The sequence below is a fragment of the Salvia splendens genome, chromosome 12 (genome assembly GCF_004379255.2).
Source record: "Salvia splendens isolate huo1 chromosome 12, SspV2, whole genome shotgun sequence".
NCBI classification, from domain to species: Eukaryota; Viridiplantae; Streptophyta; class Magnoliopsida; order Lamiales; family Lamiaceae; genus Salvia; species Salvia splendens.
Window position 1 is genome coordinate 21,090,802 of NC_056043.1, and position 26,024 is coordinate 21,116,825.

General features: G+C 40.0%; 5 protein-coding genes across 7 annotated transcripts; 2 read left to right on the forward strand and 3 right to left on the reverse strand.

Moving 5' to 3' along the window:
* Positions 1 to 3,339: 3,339 nt before the first annotated feature.
* On the reverse strand, positions 3,340 to 5,339 carry LOC121757384 (L-ascorbate oxidase homolog). The gene has a single exon (XM_042152936.1). It carries the CDS (start codon positions 5,176 to 5,178, stop codon positions 3,487 to 3,489), a length of 1,692 nt encoding a protein of 563 aa, XP_042008870.1. The 5' UTR covers positions 5,179 to 5,339; the 3' UTR covers positions 3,340 to 3,486.
* A 1,095-nt stretch (positions 5,340 to 6,434) lies between these two features.
* Positions 6,435 to 10,563, reverse strand: LOC121758075. Its single transcript, XM_042153513.1, has 9 exons — positions 10,406 to 10,563; positions 9,998 to 10,226; positions 8,731 to 8,818; positions 8,544 to 8,603; positions 7,713 to 7,775; positions 7,420 to 7,623; positions 7,243 to 7,339; positions 6,914 to 7,131; positions 6,435 to 6,806 (listed from the first exon to the last, which is right to left on the reverse strand). The coding sequence occupies exons 2-9, from the start codon at positions 10,111 to 10,113 to the stop codon at positions 6,714 to 6,716; spliced, it is 939 nt and encodes a 312-aa protein (XP_042009447.1). The 5' UTR covers positions 10,114 to 10,226; positions 10,406 to 10,563; the 3' UTR covers positions 6,435 to 6,713.
* A 1,228-nt stretch (positions 10,564 to 11,791) lies between these two features.
* Positions 11,792 to 16,713, forward strand: LOC121759724. Of its 3 annotated transcripts, none has more exons than XR_006041706.1 (5): positions 11,792 to 12,323; positions 12,408 to 12,726; positions 12,973 to 13,080; positions 15,864 to 15,962; positions 16,439 to 16,475. XR_006041706.1 is itself a non-coding variant. In XM_042155406.1 (5 exons), the coding sequence occupies exons 1-5, from the start codon at positions 12,028 to 12,030 to the stop codon at positions 16,472 to 16,474; spliced, it is 666 nt and encodes a 221-aa protein (XP_042011340.1). In that variant the 5' UTR covers positions 11,792 to 12,027; the 3' UTR covers positions 16,475 to 16,713. The 3 variants fall into 3 exon arrangements, 2 of the variants coding, with proteins under 2 accessions (XP_042011340.1, XP_042011339.1); XM_042155406.1 differs by lacking the exon at positions 12,973 to 13,080 and having other exon boundaries at positions 12,408 to 12,438; positions 12,523 to 12,726; positions 16,439 to 16,713; XM_042155405.1 differs by lacking the exon at positions 12,973 to 13,080 and having other exon boundaries at positions 16,439 to 16,713.
* A 437-nt stretch (positions 16,714 to 17,150) lies between these two features.
* LOC121759417 (E3 ubiquitin-protein ligase SIRP1-like) lies at positions 17,151 to 18,394 on the forward strand. The gene has a single exon (XM_042154988.1). The coding sequence runs from the start codon at positions 17,271 to 17,273 to the stop codon at positions 18,189 to 18,191; it is 921 nt and encodes a 306-aa protein (XP_042010922.1). The 5' UTR covers positions 17,151 to 17,270; the 3' UTR covers positions 18,192 to 18,394.
* On the reverse strand, positions 18,372 to 20,836 carry LOC121759416 (pyruvate kinase, cytosolic isozyme-like). Its single transcript, XM_042154987.1, has 3 exons — positions 20,515 to 20,836; positions 19,738 to 20,199; positions 18,372 to 19,401 (listed from the first exon to the last, which is right to left on the reverse strand). The coding sequence occupies exons 1-3, from the start codon at positions 20,746 to 20,748 to the stop codon at positions 18,589 to 18,591; spliced, it is 1,509 nt and encodes a 502-aa protein (XP_042010921.1). The 5' UTR covers positions 20,749 to 20,836; the 3' UTR covers positions 18,372 to 18,588.
* Between the last annotated feature and the right edge of the window lie 5,188 nt (positions 20,837 to 26,024).

Genomic DNA, 26,024 nt, shown 5'->3' on the forward strand with positions numbered 1-26,024 from the left:
TTTTATATACACAGAAATCCTAATATGGTTACACAAGAATCAGATTTTATAAGATACGCAGAAACCCTACTTATCTTACCTTTGATTTATCCGAGATGAACGTCCATCTGCTAGAGTCGGTAATTTCCAAATCCATCACAAAAAACGAAGGTATTTTAAGTATGTAATTTTAATTTTTTAGGATTTTAAGTATGTAATTTTTATTTTTTAGGATTTAAGTATGTAATTTTTATTTTATTTTAATTTGTAATAGTAGTACGAGTATTTTTAATGTATTTTTATATTGTATAAATGTTTTTAGTAATTGAAGTATTTAAATTAAATAATGGAATGGTGGGACCCTTGAGCATGTCCTTGCTGAAGAATATGGATGTGGGTGTTTTGCTCTTGGGGAAGAGCAGAGAGTAAAAAATTAATAAATATGGGTCCGGGCCCGCATCCATGCTCTTTGGCAAGAGCATCAATAGCATGGATGGGGATGCTCTTAGGCCATCCACAACGTTGTCTCTATACCGTCTCTTAAACCGTCTCTTAACTACTATTTGAGCACTATTTGAGGGCCCCACTGTCCTTTTTTCCTCCATCTCTTAACTAAGAGACGGAACCTGCAACGCTCCGTCTCTTAACCGTCTCTATACCGTCTCTTAATTACTATTCATTCAATTTAATTTATAATTTTTTTTAAAACCCAATTCAATTTAAACAAACACACTTTATTAATTGGGTTATCGCAGAAGTAGTCGCGTACTAACCGTGCGGCGGCTTCCTCCCGGTTCCGATTGATGTACTTCCGGGAGCGTCGTGGGGGTGGTGCGGCTTCCTCCGCCTCTCGTCGTCGATCTTCTTCGAGTGATTGTTCCATTAATTGGCGCATTTGCTCAAAAGGATCCATTTGTTTGAGTTGATTGAAGATGGAAATTGGAGTGATAGAGAGGATTTGAGAGGAATAGATGTGTGTTTGTGTTTGAAATGAGTATGGAATAGAATTATTTATAGAGTAAAAAAATTAAAAATTTAAAAAATGAAAATAAATATTTAACGGTAATATTACCGTTTGAAAAAAAAAATTATTAAAAATCGATTTTTTTAAAAAAAAAATGAATTATTGCGTCATCAGTGACGACGCCCACTCGCGGGCCAGCGAGTGGGCGTCACGCACGCATGGGGACGTGCCACGTGTCCCTGGCGCGTGGCGAGACATCTCGTCTCGTGTCTCGCCGAGACGAGCTACGCGACGAGACGGTCGCGAGCTGGAGACGAGATGGGCGCTGCAACGCGTCTCGCGGGGGTCTCGTCTCTCCGAGACGAGACGCGAGCCCGGCGCGAGACGCGTTTTGGATGGTCTTAGTACTTAGAATTTTGACCAAATAAGAGTTTAGGAATGTCTTAGCTTATATGTTTATTGTTGATGAGCTTCCCCTTATATTTGTCAAATGAGATGGCTTTCAACCCTTTGTGTCTATGGCATGCCCTAATTAAGTTTTTTTTTTTTCATGCCCTAATTAAGTTTAATGTTCCATTTAGATGGACAATTTAATATGATTGCTGCTCATGACCTTGTTTAATCGACCAACCAAAGAGTGTGTTTTACCACATACCAACATAGAATTCTATTCAAAAAGGGAATTAATGTTTGACAACTCACTATAAGAAATTATCAATTTTAGTCCATTTTCTAATTGACATTGGTTAAGAAATTGAAATTGCTTACATGATTGGGGAATTGATGAGGAGTTCACTGTTATTATTGATAATGTTTCCTCGAAGGATGAAGGATGTTGCATTAATATATTTGGAAGAAGCTAGTATTAGTTAATAGAGGAAAAATATTAGAAATGGTAACCATATGCATATGAGCATTAATCAAATATTTAATTTAGTGGTGCAAGATGGCTTGAAAGAGATTAGGTCATTTGTAAAAAGAGTTAGAAGTGTTGTTTGATTTGTTGGGTACTCAAGTCCTAGGTTGGATTTGTTTAAGGCGTATTGTAAATTGAAAAAAAATACATCAATTAAAATTTTGTTGAGTTTAGATGTTCCTATTTAATGGAACTCAACATTCTTGATGTTGGAAGCTGCAACAACATTTGAGAAAGCTTTATTATGTTTGTTCTGCTAGACCCAATATACATAATTGATTTTGCATCTAATGATGGGGTGCCTCGTAAGGATGATAAGATGAAAGCAAAACTGATGTTGAGTTTCATGCAGATTTTTTAAGAAGGCAATTTCTATATCTTTATGTATTGCCTCTAATTTATTTTTTCATGAGATTCATAAAGTGCAAATATTGTTGAAAGCTTTTATAGAAGGTGGTGATGATGAATTGTGTAGTGACAAAAAAATGAAAGAAATGTTTGACAAATATTGGAGAGGTTTTAAGAAGGTGAACACGTTAATATTTATGGTTGTTGTTGTTGATCCTTGATAGAAATTGAAGCGGCTTAATTAGTTGACATATGTTGTGATTAAAAACAACCAATTTGATTTGTATTTGATTTGTTAAGGAAAAATATTGATGGGCATGGAGAAATGGAGTTAACAAATGTGAAACTTGATGACAATGATGTCTTAAAGAATGTGATGAAAAAGTTAGGATTCGTTCATGAAGGACAAATGTGAGACTTGAAGCGGATGATTTTAAGCATTGTGAAGGACATTTATTTTAGAATTTTGAACTACTTTTGTTCTTGGATTTGTTATGTTATAGTAATTGTTTTTAGTTGGTTGGATACGTGATATTTGTGTTGGTTGAGATGTTATTTCCTCCAATTTTTAAAAAATAAAAAATAGAAATTTTAAAAATAGTACGAATTTTAATGCAAACTTAGTAAAATAAGAAAGATGAAGAGATCAAATGGGTAAAATAAGAAAGGAAGTTGAATTAGTGTTAGCGGATCGTGGGGTCCATTTCCTAAAATGAAAAGTTTCTATTTCAGGAAACAAAGCAAAAACGAAAGAGTTTCTATTTTTAGGAAACAGAGGGAGTATTATTTTTTCATATTTTGGATTATCGACTTTTGCATTTTTGGATATAATTTTGATTTTACTAGTTCAGATCAATTTTCGAAGTTTGGATTTTTGGATAATTCGATTTGATTTGGTTTCAAAATTTGGAAAATTCAGTTTTTAGTTGGATTCAATTTAGGATTAAAAAACGTATGATCACCCCAGGAATTGACCACACACTCCCTTAATATATAATGTAATTTTGCTCAATATAGGTGGATGTAGTTTTTGCATTGCATCTGGCAGATGTAGTAAATGTTTATTCAATAAGAAGATTGCTCTAAGATATTAGCACCTAACTTCATGGAAAACAAATATTTGGAGGGGAAGTTTCTCAATACGAACATTTGTTTTATTGCTTCAGTTCACAGTCAAAACTTGTGTTCAAATTTTTGTGATGATTAACACATTGAGTTTGTATGTGCATAGTAAATTAAGACCAAAGTTTGTGATTCCATGATCAACCACACCAACAATTCAAACATATGGAGCAGGCTTAGGCAGGTTTTGGACAATTCCACACAATTGCTGTGTTTCAGGCAGGTTGTACTCATCCCTCAATGAGCGTTCAGGAGATAGAACACTAAAGTAGAGTTGTTGCCCCAAATAAGCCCTCTCTTGCATCATCGACCTTAAACTCCACATGCCTGCATTGTCCAGCGTCGTCATCACCGCCGCCCATGACTTCGGGTACACCTGAACCGTGTGCCTGCTCACCGCGTCCAACAGATTGTAATTCTTCCTCTTCTCCGGCGTCCACTTCCCGGCCTCCACAGCCACACCGAAAAACGAGTGCCCGTCCAAATGCCATGTCTGGATGCTCTTCTCCTCGTTCTCGAAGATGATCTCTACAAAGTTCCTGAATGTGGCGTTCACCACACTGGGAGCCTCAGTCACCTTCGTCTTGTCTGTTGCCTCTTCATCCTTCACCAGATTGTATTGGAACACCTTCTCTGCCTGTCCGAAGTACTCCGCCAGCTTCAGAGGCGTCTTCCCTTCAACGTGGGATACTCCGTTGATGCCAAACCTCAGCTTCCCGCCCACCTGGTACCGCGAGTTTGCTAGTTTTAACGTGCGGGTGATGTTGATCTGTCCGTAGTGGTACGAGCCCTGAGGGTTGGGCCGTGCTGCGCTGGCTGTCAGGTTCCACCTGAAGGACCGGAACTGGTTGATCGACCAAGCAACACCGGCTGTGTTGTCTGGAGGAGGTGGTGGGAGCTCCGGTGAGGCCGGGGCCTTCCCGTTGGCGTAACCGATAATTACAACAGTTTGGAGTTTCTTCTTGGAGAATCTGCTTGAGGCAACCAAGTAGTAGTCTTTGGGTTCCTGGTCAGCAGTGACTAGGACAGACAAGCACTGGCCGACGTGGAGGTCGAGCGAATCGTACTCGTTTTGAACCGTATGGGAACCTTCTACTTCCACAAGTTTCATTGAATGCCCCTGGAATTTGAAGTTAACAGAGGTCCTCAATCCAACATTGCAAACTCTGTATCTGTAGGTTTTGCCGGCCTCCATGGTGAAGATGCGTTTCGTGTTATCATCACTAACCTGACCCGAGTTTCCATTAATCTGGATGCCATCGGGAAGGCCGATGCTTCTCCCGCCATCCAGTGTGGCCTTAAGAGCCTTGTGGTTCTTGTTATACCAGTCCCCGAGGAGGACGTCGAACTCCTCAGCAGGGGTGTCGAAAGGGACGGGGATGAGGTCGCGGCTCTGTATCCTCAGCATGCCCATGCCTCCAGCGGCCTTGTGGAGGGCGGTGGTGGGGTAGTAATAGTAGGAGCCGATCTGGTCCTTGACCTGGAACTTGTAGGTGTAGTTGCGGCCGGGCATGATGGGGCACATGGTGCCGAGGGTGCCATCCTGCCACGAGTTCTTCCTCTGCTGGACACCGGACCAGGTGAGGAGGAAGGGCTCGTCGAGGTGGTTGAAGACGTTGACGACGATGTTGTTATTGGAGGTGCAGTTGATCATGGGGCCGGGAAATTGGCCGTTTATAAGGATGCCTTGTTGGGGGACGCCGAGAGGGGAGATGTTCCCATACTCGACCTTCCATTCCAAAAAGATGTAAGGGTCCTCGGCCAATGTCCCTGCCCACAAACACATAACTACTGCCAAACAAATTATCTTCTTGGACAACATTGTTATGCCTTTATTTTGCACCCTCATTCAACCCAACCCCTACTTATTTTTATATATATATATTTATTTATTTATTTTTTTTCGACTAGCTTACATGTATATATGTATCTTGGATATATATATATATATATACGGGTAAGCTAGCGTTGGTTTTAGCTGGAAGAAGGTTCACCTTCTAGCAAGAGAGGTTGGAATGGTGGTGGGGTATAATATCATTTGTGTGAGGCTTTTTATACAAGAGATGAATTCAACACAACCACAACATGCCTTGGTTTGCGCTATTCCCACCATCTCTTAATGTTCTCCACAAATCTCGCGGCGCCACATTTGCTCTGTTACCTACACCTCTCATCTTAATTATGTATTTCTAACCATCTACTAAACTATTTTCTCTACTAATAATTAAATTATCATCTATTACATGCTACGTCTCCTTATAGTAGTACTAATATACATTTATTTACTGCATGTCTTTATTGACTAGCTCACCATGCCTGGTATTTGATTACGTCATCAACTTTATATACTTACTTCCTTCGTTCCATAGTAGTGAATGTGTTTCTCTTCAACACGTGATTTCATAAAAATTGTGTTAATTGAGTTAAGTAAATGAAGAATAAATTAAGAAATGAAAAAGGTAAAGAGATGATGAAAGAATAAAGCAAGAGAAAGTAAAATAAGATAGAAGAAATGTGTTGACTTTTGCTAGAAAATGTAAGGACTCCACCATTATGTAACGTACTAAAATGACAAAATAACTTTATTACTATGGAACGGAAAGGGGGTTTTATGCATTTTTCTTTCATCTACCACCCAAAAAAATTCGCTCTTATCGTCCCTATCCCGGAAAGTTTATTTTTCCATCTCTTGTGCTTGTCTTGGAGTTTGAATTTGATCACTTGAAGCACATTTTTATAATTTTCCATGACCCCCTTTTGACATATCAACATAAAAACCCAAAATCTCAGATGATAACCATTAAGCGTGACAGATTTGAAAAAATACATATAGTTAATTTGCTTGTTATGCATGGAAAGTTTCAATCCTATGGGGCACAAAATTTTTATCAAAACGAACTCAAATTTAAGCATACAAAATTGTATATCCATGCTAAAGATTTATCTAGCTAAGACTAAGAAGCTGCGTGGAATATTTAAATATGATTTTCAAATATACTTTCCTTAATTTAAACACACCGGAGAGAAAATCTCTGTTTTTCAAATACAATAAGCAAAGCAAGCGTAAGGAGATACAATTAAGTCGACAAAAATAGGAAAGACGCATTTACAATAGCAATAGAATGGCATTATCATTATATAACAACACATTTGAAGCAAAATGGAAGTGTAAAAATCCATGCTCGAGAAACTCCTGGCTAAGTGGAAGCCATTTGCATTATTCATCTTACTCCCTCATATAATTATAAAGTGCTGTGCACAAGCAGAATGTTGCTTGTTCACTCATAAATAAAAAAAGTTGGATGAGGTTAAAGAAATTACATAGCAGGCAGATAACCATCATCACCACTACAGGAAAACATAAATCCTTCATAGGTAACTGACTCAAGATGCTTCGGGAGTCTCGAATCTTGTAGGAGTATCAATTCCCATCATGCAGCAAAGGCCCGATATCAAAATAATAAGCAACACAAACCCCTGCAACATATTGGATCAATATATTATAGTAACACTTAGCTGTCCAGCTTCAGTACCCAACTTTTTTCAAAAAATTCAAACGAGTGGGTCAAATGCAATCTACTTACCACTAGAAGTCCCTCCAAAAGAGATGACTTAATCTGGCAAACTTCATCACAGCCAGTGGAATTAGATGAGGCATTTCCAACGGTACCTTCAGCGAGGAACCTTTCTATTCCCATGTGCGAGTGATACTCAACAGATCTAAATGGATCAGAAATGTAGAGGAACGAATATTTTGCACCCATCTCACTCACTGCATTGAGTAGTTGAGAAAGAATGTTTCCTGCATATGCAATTTACCTGTTAGTTTACTCCATTTTACAGATTCGACACAATAATAACAATAACAACAACAATAATACTAATAACAATAATCTTTTTTAACACGGCATACTTTCAGAATCTGGGGAAAACATGGAATCTCCAGGGCACATGACAATCAGATCAGTTTGCCCGTCAGAAAACTTTTCAAACCTTGAATTCAGGTAGTCCTGCTAGTGAAGTACACTGTCAATAAATAGGACCAGAAGAAATAACACAGTCAAGTTTAGTGGTTATCAGTGGTACTTACGTTAACCAAGCCAACATCATTTATTTTATCAAAATTTTCACCATCCACAGAACATGACCCCACTAAAGCAATTCTACCGACTCCAAAATTATGCTGACAAGTTTCAGCAAACTCTGAAATTAAAGAGTTCTCTATGGATACTTTCTCCTCTCCAGCAACTACATAAGGAAAGGCCACAGAGGAATTGGAATTGGAAAATGAGTCCTGTCATTAAGTAGCCACAATTCAGCAAGATGTTTCAAATGGTATTGTGCTAAAACTATTTATTCAATAAAAAGTGAAAACCAATTAACCTTAAGCAAGTCTATAAGTGCTGGATCAGTCTTTGCGGAGCTGGAAACTTCTAGAGATTGTAACTGCATACAAAGACATGTAAAAAGTTACGTTAAGAAATAATACAATAATAATGAAATGAGAGTTGCACGTGTTTTTGTAGCTCTTTCGGAAAGATCCCTAATTTTCCACTTATCATGGATGGACCATCATGTATTTGTATTGACGCCTGATGGACAACAAATCACAACCCAAGAATTTATCAACTTGGATTCTGAAAAGAAGAGCTTCAATTGTCATATACAATACACAATATGCAACAAGTAAATGTGCTCATCCCTTATTCCCTGCTTAAGAAATAAGAAATACCATGGATATGCTATTCTATATTCCTTGATTTAGCAAGACATTAGACAGTTAGTGTACTAAGATAACTGATCATTAGAAAGAGAAATTGATTTTTAAAGATGTGGGTGTAGAGCAGCTGAGCAGGATCAGCATAAGATACATGCCTATTTTCTTGCACACCAATCAAATATACTCCCTCCGTCCCACGTTACTTGAGGCATTTCTTTTCGGCACGAGATTTAAGAAAGTTGTATTTAGTGAGTTAAATAAAGTAGAAAAGAGAGTAAAGTAAGAGAGAGGAGAGGGTAAAGTAAAAGAAAGAATAAAGTAAGTGTGATTAGATGTTTTGTTGTTAGCCAAAAAGATAAATGACTCAAGTAACTTGGGACAACCCAAAATGGAAAACGACTCAAGTAACTTGGGATGGAGGGAGTACATCAAAAGGAAAATGGAAAAGGAAAAAGAATAAGAAAAAAGAAAGAGAGAAGAAAAAACATTAATACCTCTGATCCAATAAAAAGGAAGGCGAAATTATTAGATCCTTGCACTTCATCGCTTGAGCACTGCATACAATGAAACCACCAATTATATACTTCCCACTAGATGACGATTCCTATATTTTCATACGTGTTTGCTCTAAACAATCTGAGATACTTGATATCAAAATCTAAATCAAGGATGTACATATACCAGGTATTTCGACCATCCACCTTCAGTCATTGCAGATTTGGCTAAATCCCTAGGAGCCAGGATTCTATAATCAACCATTTCTTTATTCCTGCCACATGGTCGTAAAAATTTAGATAAATATTGTGTGTAAAAAGCTCCAAACGTAGAAGATCCATGGGCCCATCATCACAAAACTAGGGAATGGGTTGGAAGGTCATGAGTAACAAGTAAGAACAAATACTGTCACTAGCTTGTGCAAAGCAGAATAGACATGAAAACTGCTTAACTAAATTCATGATCTTCCATCTGCTCAGTTCCAGATCATTTAAATATGTTGGGCTAAACAGACATAAAAACAGATACTTCTACAAGAAGTTCATTTACAATGGCAAACTAAGATCAGAAGTACTCACCCACGACTAAAAATAGACCAAATACCTCTAGCTTCAAACTAGAAGCGCCTAGATTTATAAGATTGCATGGAGTTTAGTTTAGTAAGAACAGTATGCTGCTACACTGTAATGTGCAGAACTTGAAGAACAAAGTCAGAGGCCAGTAAGATCAAGGGGAGGCATGATATCTAGCAGGAGTAGGCGAGGATCTGAATTATACTTCTGATTGGAGCACTAAAGGATCATATGACAGCTCCTAAAACACTAATCCATAAACATGATAAGATATCAGCATATATCCTCCATTGGATTTATATTTTAGCAACTTTCTAAAAGGGTGTTCAAATGAACAGGTAATTTAAGCTTTTTAGAACAAATTATGTGATGTTTGATAGCTTGCAAGCGCCTCAAAGTGCTTGGTGACCATGTACTTCTTTTAAGATCTTTTTCACTCTTAAAAAATTGATTTTAAGAGCTTATAAGCTCTTTTAAAAAGGATAAAACTTTCTTTAAACGAAACAAATTAGTGTCATAAACAAATTATAGACTAGTTATTACAACCTTATCATCAGTGACATCTTATAAGGTTATCATCTGATCATTCCAAAAACTTATTAATAAGATCTATCCAAAAACTATCTTAAAGGAACTAATATGAAGCCCTCAGAAAAAGGTCCCTCTGAATCAAATTAGACATAGAGAGAAACTAAAGTTACATAAGTAATTAGTTGGATTTGAAACATCAAGCATGCTACCCATTAGGTCATGAATCAACTTGGAGTCTCCAACAACTCTGAGACAATCAGTCATGAATACACCATAACTAAGAAACTGGCAATTAATTACCAAAGATTTAGCAATTAATTACGATTAGAAGAAACTTCAAATATTATTACCCATTCAGATGAGATGACCATAAGAATGCCGGAGAGTAAGTGAGTCCCAGAGGCAACTGAGCCACAACAAGAAGAAGAGCTGACACGATTGCCAACGAAGAAGTCGCCATCCTCATTCTGAAAGTCCAACAACTACACACCGCGATTGGATTGGATTGAATTGGATCACCAGATAACAATACCCCCTCACTAGCGTGAACGATTAAGTTGGATTGAAGTGATCAGCTAGCTATGCATCAAAAAAGAAACGCATAAATTAGCAATTTCGATTCTGAAAAAAGGTTGCAATCCTACAAATCGCTGCGTGACTGGTTGGATCTGAACGCATTTAGGTTACATGAATATGATTGGAACGCAAAGGAAATTGTCAAAATCTCGTAAGAAATATCAATAAGATGAATCTCTCACCGGAATCGAAATCGAAATCGTAATTGCAGTGGCCACGTTGTGTTGGATAGAATATTGCTTTTCAGTTTCCAACAATTTCCCTTATCACGAACGAACCAACATCCGAATTATTATATTTTCGAAAATTAAGATCTTTAGCCTTTCTTTCTTTTTCCTACAATTTGTGTATCAAGAATTATTTTTGTTTTAACTATTTATCCATGGAATAAAATAAATTAAAAAAATTATGGTTATTGGCCTAATATCACGAAACTTATTGAAATACTATTATTTTTCACCATCAAATTTGGAATTTGTAAATAATATCATGAACTTATTTTTTATTGTCAAATAAACTTACGTGTAACGAGGTTGTAAAATTTTGCTTACCTAACTTATTGGGATTTTTGAGTTAGACTTAGGCGGATTGAGAGCTTTCAAAGTGCATAAAGGAGGGGGTATGGTGACGGGGAGAGCTCGATGGGGGATTCGGATAAGGGGCAGCTTGGTTGCTCGCTACACAGTGTTGCTGCCACCGAGCCATGTATACCACAGACTCAGATGTATATTCACCGAGACTAGAAGGATGCTCCTTTGCAGCTATTTAAAGATTAACTCTACAAAGACCCTTGATAACCTGATTATATGTTCTAACGATGGTTCCGCATGCAGAAACGTCGTTTCTTTTCCTCCAAGCTGGTCAGATCGAAGAAGTTTGGTCACTGACCTATGTTTTCCTACATTAACTTAGCTATTCTATAATTTTGCATTTAGGATTTGTAAATTTTAATTATTAATGTTTTAATTTTATTCATAATTAATGAATAATTTGGCGTCATACATTTCGTTATGGTAGGTCCAATTTAAAAAAAATAAGATACTGTAAATTAATATGAGAGGGGAGGGGAGGGAGTCGCCCCAATGTGGGAGTTGTGGCTTGCTTGGCGCATAAGATGAGGAGAATGATGATGTGACGGATTGTTCTGGTGCGGTGGGCGCGTGGGTTGGGAATGCTCAAAAAAAACAACGATGTTTTATAAATATTTATTCACATTTTAGAGAAATGGAGAGATAAATTGATAAACTCATTTAGCATGTTTCTGAGAAATTCATGTATTCCAGTAACTGTCATCGCAAAGCTTTGAAATCTGATAATTAGATCTCCAACGTCGTCTTCCTTGCACGAATCAAGTTGAAATTGCAATTGGTCGACAATGTTTGTTTGACGAGAAGAAGTAATTTCATGATAAAATTTATCAACTTTAAAATACATGATAAAAAAAATCATGATATTAGGACTAATAATTAATAATTCAAATAAATTACTATAATTTAGGAAAATAAAATAAACCCGTTATATATTCGATAAATTACGATAGAAAAATATGCTTTCAATCGAACGGAATATTATGTATACTACGTAAAGGGGATAATCAAATCCTATTATAGCATCACTACCAAAAATCCAGTGGAATTATTGAATAAAGTTGAATGTGTTGTGTTGTTGAGTTAATCGGTGTGAGGGATTGGGGTTGGGGGAGGGAGATGAAGGTTTAAGTTGTTGTGAATTGTGATGTAAAGTTGCAGTAGCAGTAGCAGCAGCAGTTGGAGTTCCAGCAGAATCGGAGGGATATATAATTATAATGCGTTGTGGTGGATGTGGATTGAGGTGGAGAGAGATTGAGAATTGGATTCGTGAGTATGACAACATTCAGCGCCTCGCCATCAAATTGATCTACGCTCAGATTGCCTGCGCCTTAATCGGATCGCTTGGTGCGCTCTTCAACGGCGTATTGCTCGTCAATTTGGGGATTTCTCTGTTCGCACTCGTCGCCATTGAGAGCAGCAGTCAGAGCCTTGCCAGAACTTACGCCGTCCTCCTCTTCTCCTCCATTTTGCTCGACCTCTCCTGGTTCTTCCTCTTTTCTCACCATATCTGGTATCCTCTCTTCTCCTATCCTCCTATAATTCTAACTATCTTTCTCTGACTTGCTAGTTTGTAATCATTGTCTTTACCTTGCAGGAACATTCCATCGGAGATTTATGGAACATTTGTTAGTTTATCACTCAAGCTCACACTCGCTACGCAAATTATTGGATTTTCGGTGAGGTTATCATCTTCGCTCTTGTGGATGCAGATGTACAGACTAGGTGCTTCTTACATGGACAATTCGGTTCATAGAGATGCAGATGTTGATCTGAGATATAGTTTTCTCAGTCCCATGACTACTGCAGTTAGACCTCCCTCTGCCTCTGATGATGTAATTGGAGGTTCCATATATGATCCTGCATATTACTCTTCTCTTTTTGAAGACGACGGGGATGATGCTTTCCTTTCTGAGGTAAGCTCTTACAATTCTAATTAAACATTTTCCACTGCTAGATTCTCTATCAGTATGTGTACTCATGATGTTAAATGATTTAAGGTAGACAACATTATTTACCTAAAATTACTAGGTGAGAAATGACCAGATTACTTATCATATGCTATATTGAATGGGCATCTCTCTGTACTCCTGTTCTTTGAATATATAAGCAACTTTTCCAAAACTTCCATTGACAATTTTTATTTGTGTATCTGTTTGAAGATGGCAGGAGTTGTATCCTATAATTGTCTTAAGTTTCTTCCACAAAACCTCCAAAAAGGGATATAAACATAGGATCTGTATCAGATGTGGTGGTTTTTGGCACCTTAGGTAAGCAAATGACCTCTTAAGTTTCTTCCACAAAACCTCCAAAAAGGGATATAAACATAGGATTTGTATCATAAGTCGCATCTGGTGTTTTCTTTGAACAAATATAATGCACCATTTAGGAGATACGATCAACCACCACAAATATTGGTCACTGCATAAGTTTTAACATTGCCATTATAGAACAGTATGTTGCACAATGGAGCAATGCATCTTATTGCAGGCCAAAAGTTGGGACAACGTGAAATATGCCCAATTAAGTAAAAACATTGGAATTTTCTGACTTTGGGGTCATAGTAGATCGATTGGAGGTCTTAATCACCTCTTTTTACTCTCAACTCCATGCAGCCACTCAATATTGACTATGTATCTCTATAAAAAATCAGTTGTAATGAATTCTCATTTCTTGAAGCTAACATGTGGAGAACTTGTCTCGTACATGCAGTCTCCAACTGTCACTTAATGGTACTAATTTCACTTCAACTTCTTTTGAGGTTTACTACAAGTTTGAAGTTTGAACCATGCAATATATCCAAAATGCCATAAAGTATTGGAATCCGAAACTAGCATTTATGGTAATTTTGCTATTAGCACAAACATTGGAGCACATTCTCCATGTACCAACCTTCTTTAGAATCTTAGATCTAGGGGGGTTGGAACTGCACGAGAGATTGAATAGAGTTCTTTTCCCAAAACATCATTAACATATGTTAGAAGCTATTCGTGTTCTTTTTCTGACTCATGCAATAGTGCGGTAGGTCAAGTATATGTTGTTGGATGCTTCTCTTATGGGGTATCACATTAGACAGCGTTGATGGAAAAGCTGTTGGGTTCTAGGGTTGATGTCATCTCTGTAGGGATAGATAGATTATTGCGTATCCTCACTTTTCTGGGAATACTGCATAAACAATTCCGTTTTCTGCATATTCAGTCAAGAATTCTCTAGGAATTAGATAATATTGTCCTAACTTATCAGATTTAGGATAGTCTTGATCACTTAACAAAGCAAGTAGGACTTCCACTCAATCTTTGTAGAATGCATATACATTCTCTTTCCCATGAACTTTTTTGTTATGAGATTGCCAAAGTGTTCAGACAACAGATGGGAGGCATCCATGTGCACCATGTTACCAAACCTTCTTTGCATAAGATTTTCCAATAGAAAAAAAGAACCTGATACAGAACCGTATACACCTCTTCTGAACCTTTTGAAACAGAATGGCTTTGATCTGGCCGAGCTTCAATATTTTTCTGCTCACCATTTCTTGAGAATCGAGAAATAAGATTTTCGCAACTTCCTCCATCAATAATCACCATGCGAAGTTCTCTACATATTTCTCTCTTCTTCTACCTTTGGAGACAACATGGTTCATTATACAGCTGAACTATTGATCTGCTGGTCCTCATTTGTAATTTAATCCTTGTTGCTCAACGATTGTTTGTGCGGGAGGTGATATTACAACCTTTTAATCTTGGTTGTAACTAATTTTCTTGATTCCCATTATCTTCAGGTTGTAATGTGGAATTTCTAACCAACTACACCATCAATCAACATGTTATCCTTTTCTTTTTTCCTTTTTTGGCCTTTTTATTTTATTATTTTGAATTTGAAGTGAAATCTTTTCCACTTAAAGGCACTGATTGTTGATTTTTAATTATTGATTTGTAAAATATTGACATTTGCAATTAGCTAATTCATATTTATACTTATTATGTTCCTGTCTATGAATAACATCCTTGTTAGTAAAAAGAGCTGGAAGTAAAAACGCCAGGAGTCTAGGACTTCAGTCTTCGACCGGGGCTACAAGATTCCCTATTTCATTGGGGATTTGTGCTCTTCTCTCATTCTCTCTAGCAGATAAAAAATTCTTCTGCACTTTTCTGCTCCTGAATTCCATATGGGCAAGTAGAATACAAATGGCATGTTAAAATTACTCTTGACTGACATAGAGTGGGATTTTATAGGCTATTTGACTGAATATTGAGTTTTTGTAGACTAAGTGCAAACCTATTAACTTCTAGTGTAGCCTGAAAACTTGACATTCTGAAGGTGTGATGGACATCTTACCTATGATACTCATCATCTCAACCCTTCTATACTGGTTGTGACTAGTAGATGCCAGAATCATGTTTACACTTAACAGAATATTGAGATTTTGGGTGACAAAATTGTTTTTATTTTCCATAATCATGATATTGTTCTTGAACTGAAGGGGTTTTAGGGTAAAAACTCGAACGTTTTAGGAGGTGGAGTGCATTTATTTGGATAATGCCAGCTTAATTTACTCCTAATGAAAGTTGTTTGCGGTTAATTTTGAGTTTCAGAGTGATACAAATATGTGTAGTCTTATATATGTTGAAGATTTTTCGTGCGCGTTCACGCTGGCACTTAATTACCCCACTCAAACTCCCCCTCCCCCCACTTTTGTTACGCAAACTACTTATTTGGTGACTTGTCTAAAATCACTTCTAAGAAATATTTGTCTTGTAGTATTTTTTTTTCTTACATGTACTAATAATAATAACTTGTACTAAAATTTAATTATGCATATCGATATCAGTAACTAGCATGAAATCTACTTGTTTTCATATTGCCATGTGATGCTGGATAAAAATAGGAGCCCTGTGGACTGCTTAACTAAGCCTAGCAATGTTTAAGGCCTTCGTGCTGAATATTGTGTCTTCTCTTTTAGTGGTTTGATTCTGATTCTGGTGTGAAATGCAATTGTATACTTATGCTTACTACAGATGACTATAATATTTGTATGCCTTCTTTTTTATGTCAGGGTGGCCCAAATCATGGCATTTCCGTAGGTAACTCTGTATCTACTGCTGAAACTACTTATCCAAATACATCCACAGGGAGACCTTTTCATTCTAACGATGTAAGTTTTGCTACATAGCAGTTGAATAAAACCTGTATAATTGTTAGAACTGACAAAAAAGATAGGCTCTATTATACGATTATAAACCTGTAAATTAATTCTCCATCAGTCCCACTACAAGTGATGGATTTCTTTTGGACACGGGAATTAAGAAAATGATATGTATTGAGTTAAACTGGAGAGACTAAAGTATGAAAGACAAAAAAGTAAGAGAGATAAAGAGAGAATAAAGTAAGAAAGAGAGAGGGAATAAAGTAAGAGATGGTTGATGTTTTGTTTTTAGCTAAAAAAGGAAATTGGTCACTTGTGGTGGGACAACTCAAAATGGAAAGTTGATCACTTGTGGTGGGACGGAGGGAGTAGATATTCTCAAGTAAAATATATATATAGATCGGATGAGATTCTTGATGATGTTGAATATTTGTGAAGTTAAGCCCGGTGCCATATCTCACAGAAGTGGAAATGTTCAATTTCAGGGTGAGAGAGATATGAGAAAGCCCCAGGTGGTCTGAGCCAGTTGTGGATGATTCTCTTAGTGAGATGAGATGAGTCTGATAGATAGGTGGTGGGGAAAGCAAGATTTGTATAGATATGAGTCATGTATTCTTTTTGCAGCCAAATATGATGTGAAGATATGTAGCAACCTGTGTAGATGTATGTCCAAGGAACGAGGCCTGTTGTACTTGCATTTGTATTTGTATGTTCCAAGTAAGCTTTGCAAGTATAACAATGATTTTGCATTAGGCTTTCACGTGAACAAGAATTATCTACTGAAGTAAAAATACCTTCCTAATGCTAGTTTTGGTGCCCTACGACGTGTGTGGATAAGATGAATTAGAAAAAGATGAAATTAAACGAACATCGCTTTTGCATCTTTTCCCTACATAGCTTTTATTTAATAAAATTTGATTTTTGTAATTTATGATAATCCATTAGGAATGGAATTTGTGTATTAACATTCTTAATTTAAGGAAAATATTGTGAAATGATTTACCATGTATCTAAAAATGGTTATTTTGATTGAGTGGATAATGAAAACAAGTAATGGGAAAGGAGCGATGAGAATGGGAGGTATTATTAGTAGGTGTTTTATTGGTGATAATGGGATTGAAGGGTGGTTTGAAGTTGAAAGTTAATGGTAAGGAGGAAGGATTGGGGATTTTATAAATTTATTTTGTTCAAGGAAAAAATGAATATTAATCGCATGGCAGCAGCAGCCTCGGAGATTATTTGGAAAGGATTGCGACTGTCTCTCGGTGGCTTCTTTTCCAATTTTGAACCTCTCCATTGCTGCCGGCAGGTGCGAAAATGGAGCACGGTGGGGCGCGGAGGTACTGGTGTCACATGTGCTCTCAAACAGTGAATCCCATTGGGGAGATGAACTGCCCTCTTTGTGGGAGCGGCTTCCTCGAAGAAATGCCCGACTCTGACCCTGACCCTGAACCGCCTACCCACAATGACCTCGCCCTCTCCCTCTTGGCCCCCATCTTGCTGGGCTTCGTGGCTCATCCCTTGATGGACCCAGAACCAGAGGATCATGCTACTGCTACTGCTGATGCTGATGCTGATGCTGATGCTAATGCTAATGCTAATGCTAATGCTAATGCTAATGCTGATGCTGATGAAAATGCTAATGCTAATGCTGATGCTAATGCTGATGCCGATCAACAACTGGTGACGAGGCAGAACCCCCCGGCCATCCTCCAGCTCCTCCAGAGCATCCGAGCTGGAATACAGGCAGCTGATCCTGATCATAATCAAGACAGAGAAGGAGACGCTAGAGATGGACAGCGTGTGATCTTGATCAATCAGCCGTTTGGCAACTATCTCCTTGGCCACGGCCTTGACTTGCTGCTGCAGCATTTGGCCGAGAATGATCCCAACAGGTATGGCACTCCGCCAGCGCAGAGAGAGGTGGTCGACGCCCTGCCCTCTGTCACCATCCAGCACCCAATGCAGTGTGCTGTATGTTTGGACGACTGCGAGGAAGGGGCAGAGCTTAAGGAGATGCCTTGTAAACATAAGTTCCACGACACGTGTATCCTGCCCTGGCTGCAGCTGCATAGTTCTTGCCCTGTGTGTAGGCATCAGCTACCGGCCGATGACAATAACACAGCAGTTGCAGATAACAGAGCTACTGACAATGGAACGCGATTCTCTGTTCCGCTTCTCTGGCCTTTCACTGCTTTGTTTTCACCTTCCAGTCCCTCCCACCATACTGACAACTGATTACTCAACATATTTTGTAACTACTCAATCACAGGAATAGGATAGTCAACTACTAAGTAGCCTGTTTCTGTAACGCCAACTCTCACCATTACTTCATAGGAGAGTGTATTTGGTGACTGAAAACACCATTATTTTGGAATTGGAATGATATAAGTTCATTTCATCTGTATACTACAACCATGATAGACAACCACCATTTCTCATATTTGAGTTTGAAATATGCCAAATTACATTTATTTCCAGGGTGCAAACTGAAATAACACCCTGTCAATTGTGGTGAACAACACAAAAAGTCTAGCACCCACATAAGGGGAAAAGATAAGTAAAACAAAAACACATAAGAAAACTTTGATGGTTTGTTCACCGGTATTAATCCCTGTCATCTCAGAACAGAAAATCACTTCACAGTGACAATTTTAATGATAGACGCCGTTCCAATTCGGTGAAGAGCCACGACAGCATCCCCGGCCTTGCACAGACCTTTTGTTTTAGCATGCTGAAGAGAAAATTCCAGCGCTTCCTCTGTAGACTCTTCATGAGAAGCCCTCGCAGATCCTGCACAGAGAATCGGAACCAGACCCCTGAATATAAGGCTGTGCCTAGCTGGAGATTCATCACTGCATGACCAATCGAAAGAATCTGTCTTTATTTCAGGAACCACCACTGACAATATCGGCATGCCTGGCCTGTATTTAGCGACCAGCTTAGCAGTACTTCCTCCTCTAGTTAGGACCAAAATGAGAGCAGCTTTTGCTGAGTTAGCTGTCCGAACAGCTGATGATGCAAGACTCTCCAATGGGCTCATGGGGACTGGTGCATTTGACATTATGCGCTTGAATACATCAGAATAGTCAATCGTACTCTCAGCTTCTAAACAAATCTTTGCCATGGTGGCAACTGCGAGTTCTGGATAAGCTCCTGCAGCTGTTTCACCACTGAGCATGACACAGTCTGTACCGTCAAGAACAGCATTGGCAACATCGGTGGCTTCTGCTCGAGTTGGCCTTGGGGACTTGATCATGGACTCCAACATCTGTGTAGCTGTCACCACAGGTTTTCCTTGTATGTTGCATTTGTATATCATCACTTTCTGAGCCAAAAATATCTTCTCAATAGGAATTTCCATTCCCAGATCACCTCTTGCAACCATAAAGGCATCTGAATTGGCAAGAATTTCATCGAAATTTGCCACCCCTTCTTGATTTTCAACCTAATAAAGAACACACAGTATAAGGCGAAGGTGTATGAAGTTAAATATATTAAAAATGGCCAGAAGAGAAAGCCAACAATTGACATGAAAAATAAGTTTCAAACATTCAATACTCCTCGACAGCTATAACAAACCAAATTTTAACACAGCAAAACTTGATTGCATTTCTCACTTACTTTCCACAGTATTATTTAGTCAGTGAGAAACTATACTGGGCACCCAACTCTCAAATCAATCAAGAATGGAGCGATGATATATTCCTTAGTTACAGACTTACAGGATAGCACTTCAAATTTCAGAATTAAACTGGCATTGAAAAAAAGAAACTGGACTGACCTTAGACATCAGAAGGATGCTCTTGGCATGCTCACCCAGCAACTTACGAACCTCCAGTAAGTCGGAACCTTTGCGAACAAAAGAAAGAGCAATCATGTCAATTTTATTAGGAACTCCCCATTTTAATATATCTTCCTTGTCTTTCTCTGTCAAAGTCGGGAGGTCCACAATCACTCCAGGAAGATTGACATTCTTTCTCTCACCAATCATTGCAGTGTTCTCACAGCGACACCGTACCAACCCTTTCGCTTTGTCGCAAGCCAAAACAGTGAAAGTGATGGTGCCATCAGCACAGAGTATCACACTCCCTGGAAAAACATCTTCAGCCAACTTCTTGTAGCTCATGCAAATCATTTTCTCATCACCCTTGATATCGTAGTCGGTGGAAACTAGGATCTCCTGACCCTGTTTAAGCTGAACAGGCTTTCCGTCTTTCAAAAAGCCCGTTCGAATTTCCGGACCCTACATGCATGAAGCTAATAGCCTGATTAACCTCCCTAAAAGTAATTAGAAAAGCATTGAGGAAAGGAAACACATGCTAGGTCAGATTTTGGAGCAGTAAGTACAGGATCGAGATCTAATTCAGAGGTGAATTGCAATTAAACTGATCCGAGGCAAAATCGAAATAATAATAACTCGAAATTGAAGTCGAACACGAAGGAAATCAAACAAGGAAAGAGGCAAAAATGCTCTGAAAAGTGAGATAAAAAACCGAATTCATGGGAAAAAAATATATGTGGGAATTAAGTGAAAACAGATGTATACGAAAATGATAACCTTGGTGTCGAGCATGACGGCGCAGAGGATGCCGGTGTTGTCCATGGCCTTGCGGAGATTATCGAGCGTCTCCTGATGGTATTCATGAGATCCATGGGAGAAATTGAATCGAGCGACGTTCATGCCCGCGCGCAGCAGCTTCTCGGCCATGGGCACGGAGCGGGAGGCAGGGCCGAGAGTGCAGACGATCTTGGTCTTGGGGCGGAGAACGGGAGCGTCTTTGTTGATCTCCATCTCCGGCAACGGCAATCGAAGGATGGATTTGGGGAATCAAATCAAAGTTTGTGTTGGGTCTACTTTCTGAGATGAGAAAAGGCAGTGCAGACGTGATTCGATGAGAGCTATTTATCGTAATGATCCAACGATACACACTCCGACACGTGGCATAGTTTTAGTTTGTTCTCGTTTTCGTTGACGGTTTTCGATCTATCAAGGAAGTCACAATTATTCGCATTGAGTTTTATTCTTGGCCAATACTCCAAGGAAAAGCCAACCTATTCACTATATTTCAATTATTAACATTACTTTTTTTAATTTTTGTACCAAAATAATAATATTCCTAAGGTCATCCACTGCGTTGTCATTATACCGTTCTTTAATCGTCCCTTAAACTACTATTTGAGGGCTCCACTGTCCTTTTTTACTCCATCCCTTAATTAAGGGATGGAACTTGCAACGCTCCGTCCCTTAACCGTCCCTTAAATTACTATTCATTCAATTTTATTTTTTTATTTTTTTCCAACAAATTCAATTAATAAAAAATACACTTCATTAAAAATAAAATAACATTACAACATAAAATTCGTAAAAAAACATAAATTAATAATTTTCTAAAACAAAAATATATATAATTTAATAATTTCATCCGCTAAAGTTTGCCCCAATGTGCTCAATTAGATCCTCTTGGAGTTGGATGTGGGCGCTAGAGTCGCGTGGCCTTGCACAAATAGATAACCGGTCTTGTATAGACGAATGCGCTCCACTTCGAGGCGGACTACTTGCGGTTGAACTTCCGGGGGATTCGGGGTAGAACCAATTTCCCACCTCAGGTCCTTTGTCTTGGACAATCATGTTGTGCAAGATTATGCACGTATACATGATGTCGACCATGCTCTCCTTGAACCACGAACGAGCCGGAGCTTTGATGATGTTGAAGCGCGCTTGGAGAACCCCGAACGCCCTCTCCACATCCTTGCGAGCAACCTCCTGCTTCTGCGCAAAAAGAGTCTGCTTTGGGTTCGCAGGCCTGCTGCACGTCTTCACGAAGGTCGGCCACTTCGGGTAGATGCCGTCGGCGAGATAGTACTCCATTTTATACAGCCGGTTGTTGGCGACGAAGTTGATGGCCGGCGCTTTACCATCCAAAACTTCGGTAAAGAGGTCGGACTGGTGGAGCACGTTTACATCGTTGTTCGACCCGGGGACCCCCAAGTACGCGTGCCAGATCCAAAGCCGGTAGTCGGCAACGGCCTCGAGTACAACGGTTGGGTGGGTGCCTTTGTGGCCGCTCGTGTAGGACCCCGTCCACGCCACCGGGCAATTCTTCCATTGCCAGTGCATGCAATTGACACTACCAAGCATCCCGGGGAATCCGTGCACTTGTTCGTGCAGGTCGAGGAGGAACTGACAATCGGCCGTGCTTGGCCTCCGGAGAAATTCGTCGGTGAAGGCTGTCCGGACGCCTTTGCAGAATTTGAGCAAGCACGTGCGCCCAGTGGTGTGTCCGATGTGGAGGTATTCGTCGAACATGTCGGCCGTTTGTCCAGTCGCAAGCTGACGGATTGCTGCAGTACATTTCTGCAGCGTCGTGTGGCTGGGACGGCCGACCGCGTCGAACCCTTCTCGGAAGAACTCTTCCCGGGCCGCCAAAGTATTTGTGATGTGGAGAAATAGCGATTTCCCCATGCAGAAACGGCGACGGAAGTAGGTATCTCCCCAAACCGGGTTATCGCAGAAGTAGTCGCGTACTAACCTTGCGGAGGCTTCCTCCCGGTTACGATTGATGTACGTCCGGGAGCGTCATTGGGGCGGCGCGGCTTCCTCCGCCTCCCGACGTCGATCTTCTTCAAGTGATTGTTCCATTATTTGACGCATTTGCTCAAAATGATCCATTAGTTTGAGTTGATTTGAGATGGAAAATGGAGTGGATATACAGAGGATTTGAGAGGAATAGATGTGTGTTTGTGTGTGAAATGAGTATGAAATAGGAATATCTGTAGAGTAAAGAAATTTTAAAAAAATTAAAAACGGCTACAAAAAAGGTAACATTACCGTTTGAATTTTTTTTATATTTAAATTTGAATTTTTTTTAAAAAAATGAATTATTGCGTCAGCGTGACGAAACTCACTCGCGGGCCAGCGAGTGGGCGTCACGCATGGCCTGAGAGCTCGCCACATCGCCTCCGCGCGTGGCGAGACGTCGCGTCCCGCGTCACGGAGTGACGTGCTAAGAGACGGGCTGGGGACGGAACGCCCTGCTGCAACGCGTCCCGCCGCGGTTCCGTCCCTCCGTGACGGAACGCGGGACGGTGACGGGACGCGTAGTGGATGCTCTTAGACTGTACTAATAGTCACTATATTACCATATTAGCCAAATTATACTTTTTTTATTGTCTCAGTATAATTAATTTATCTATATGCAAGAATAATATTATGATTTTGTTTTTGAAACACTTCCTAAAAATTTTCATATTGTTTACGAATTTATCATGGAAGTGTCAATTATTCGCAATAAGTTTTATTCTTGGCCAATACTCCATGTAAAGGCCAACGTAATCACCGTTTAAGAATGTAGATAGTACTAGATACCATCCCATAATTAATAATCGCTTACTTTATTTTCTACTATTTTTTTCACTACATTAAAATTATTAAACATTACTCTTGTATATTTTAGTACTTTCATTTAGGGATGTCAATCGGGCCGGCCCGTCGGGTTTCGGACCAACCCTACTCGGGTTGCGGGTCAATCGGGTGCTGGCTAATCGGGTTGTGATTTCTTTCGGGTTATAAAAGCTCGGCCCTAACCCTAAAAGCTCGGGTTTCAGGCTAGCCCAGCGGGTTAATCGGGTTGCTACCGATAATATTAACATGCGATCAATCTAATAAATAATTATTAAAATTACTAATATTCATACAATGTAAAACATTTAATTATGATATATTTGAGATATATGCTTAAACTCAATCATAAACATGATCAAATACTAATATTTGAGATATTTCGTAGAATTTTAATGCATGTTTTAGAAATATAAATATTTTTTTTGAATTTGAAGTTTATAATTTAGTTATCAATTATTATATTAATAAAAATTCAATATATAATTTGTGTATTTAATATAAAATTGAAAGTTATTTTTTATTTAAAATTAATCAATGAAATGTCGAATTAGGAGTAAAAAAAATAGAATAATAGAAATTTTATCGGATTTTCGGGCCAGCCCATCGGGTTTTCAGGTCTGACCCTAATTGGTTACGGGTTAATCGGGTGCGGGCTAATCGGGTTTTGATTTTATCGGGTTAGAAATTTCCAACTCTAACCCTATAAATTTGACGAGCTATTCGGGCGAGCCCACGGGTTACGGACTACATTGACATCCCTACTTTCATTTGTCCCATTAGAGTGCACTAATAGTTACGCCTACTATCTTATCATATCTTCAAAATCAAACATTTTCCTAGTATTAAGTTATACTTCTCCCGTTTCAAAAAAAATATGTACACTTTTCATTTTCGTCTGTGCCATAAAAATATTGACATTTTCATTTATAGAAAGTTGTTTCCAACTCATTACAATATGCTACTCCCTCCGTCCGCGAATAGCAGTCTTGCTTTTCCATTTTGATCCGTCCACAAATAGGAGTCCCGGTTCATAAATACCATAAATGGTAAAGAGGCCCCACATTCCACCAACTCATTCCACTCACATTTCATTTAAAACTAATATATACAAGTGGGACTCATATCCACTAACTTTCTTTCATCCACTTTTTTTAACATTTATTCAAACTCGTGCCGGAAATGAATGGGACTCCTATTCGCGAACGGAGGGAGTATTAGTTTATTTAGAGCATCTCCAATGGCGGCGAGCGGCCCGGCTAGCCGATTTCCGGCGCTCGCCGAACCATTGGAACCGGCGACCGCCATTTTGGCGAAAAAATCGGCTAGCGCTGGCCGATTCGCGAGCGCTTGCCGGTCCGCTCGCCTCCATTGCAGGCTCAGGACCGGCGAGCGTTCGGCAAGCGAATTTAATTTTTTTTTTAATTTTCGAAACACTATATATACGCGATTTGCACGTCATTTTCATTCACACCACTTGTTTTAACGAGTACTCTCTCTATCTTAATTTATGTACAAGATCAATAACGCGAAATGGAGAATAACAACGAAGGTACTCCAGTGACGAGCGGGTCTCAAACTCCCCCGGTACCCGTGGGAGGTGGATGGGGTCCGATGCCCGGGTACAACAACATCTACCCGTGGCAGCAGATGATGCCCGGGATGGCTCTCGGGGGGAGTATGCTGGGGGGTTTACCGGCTATGCCGGGGTGGACACACGGGATGCAGATGATGCCGGGGTGGGGTCCCGGGATGCAGATGATGCCGAGAGGGGTACCGGCGACGCAGGGGACGCCGCGGGGGTACCGGCGACGCAGGGGACGTCTATCGCCCCAGTTTTGATTTTTCGACTGATTCTTCGCACACATCGACCCCAACGGAGGCGCAGTTCACGCAATATGAGACTTCTCTTTAGAGGAGTTGGGGTTTGATCTTCTCGGTGTTTCGGAAACTCCCGTTCAAACGGGGGGAGTAGGGCGGGGTCGGGGCCCCGCAAAGAAGAAGGGCAAGGGGAAGGACAAGAGGGTCGGCCAGTCGTCGCAGCCGGTTGAGGACGACCCCTCGGTGCGGAGGAAGTGGACTGACGCGGAGAACCTCGCGCTTTCCAAGGCGTGGGTGAGTGTCTGTGATGATCCTCTGACTTCGAACAATCAGAGGATCGTCAACATGTGGGCCAAAATTGCTGCAGCCTACATGAGATTTTGCCGGAGGGGAGGCCTCGCACCGGGGAGGAGTGTCGGAAGGGGTGGGACCGAATCAGGGCTGGGGTCTCCCAATTTTTGGGCTTGTACGCCAACGCCCTCCGCATGCAGAGCAGTGGCCAAACGGAGGATGACTGCAGGAGGATAGCGGAGAAAGCCTTCCCCCGGCCCGGGTTGTATAAGGAGTTCACCTACTGGAACTGCTACGAGGTGCTGAACGACTCCGAGAAGTTCCGGGCAGGTGTCGACGCTGGCTGGCCGAAGAAGCAACGACTGAACTATACCGGTGATTACAGCGGCAGCAGCGGCGGTTCCCACGACCTCCCCGAGGATGCGGAGGAGCTCACGTCCCCGCCATCGTTCGCTCACCGAACTCGCTCGGTTGGTCAAAGGCGGGCGCAACGGGAGGCGAGGGGGGCACCGGGGGGTCCCAGGAGGTACAGTCGGCATCCCCCCTTGGCCAGTCGA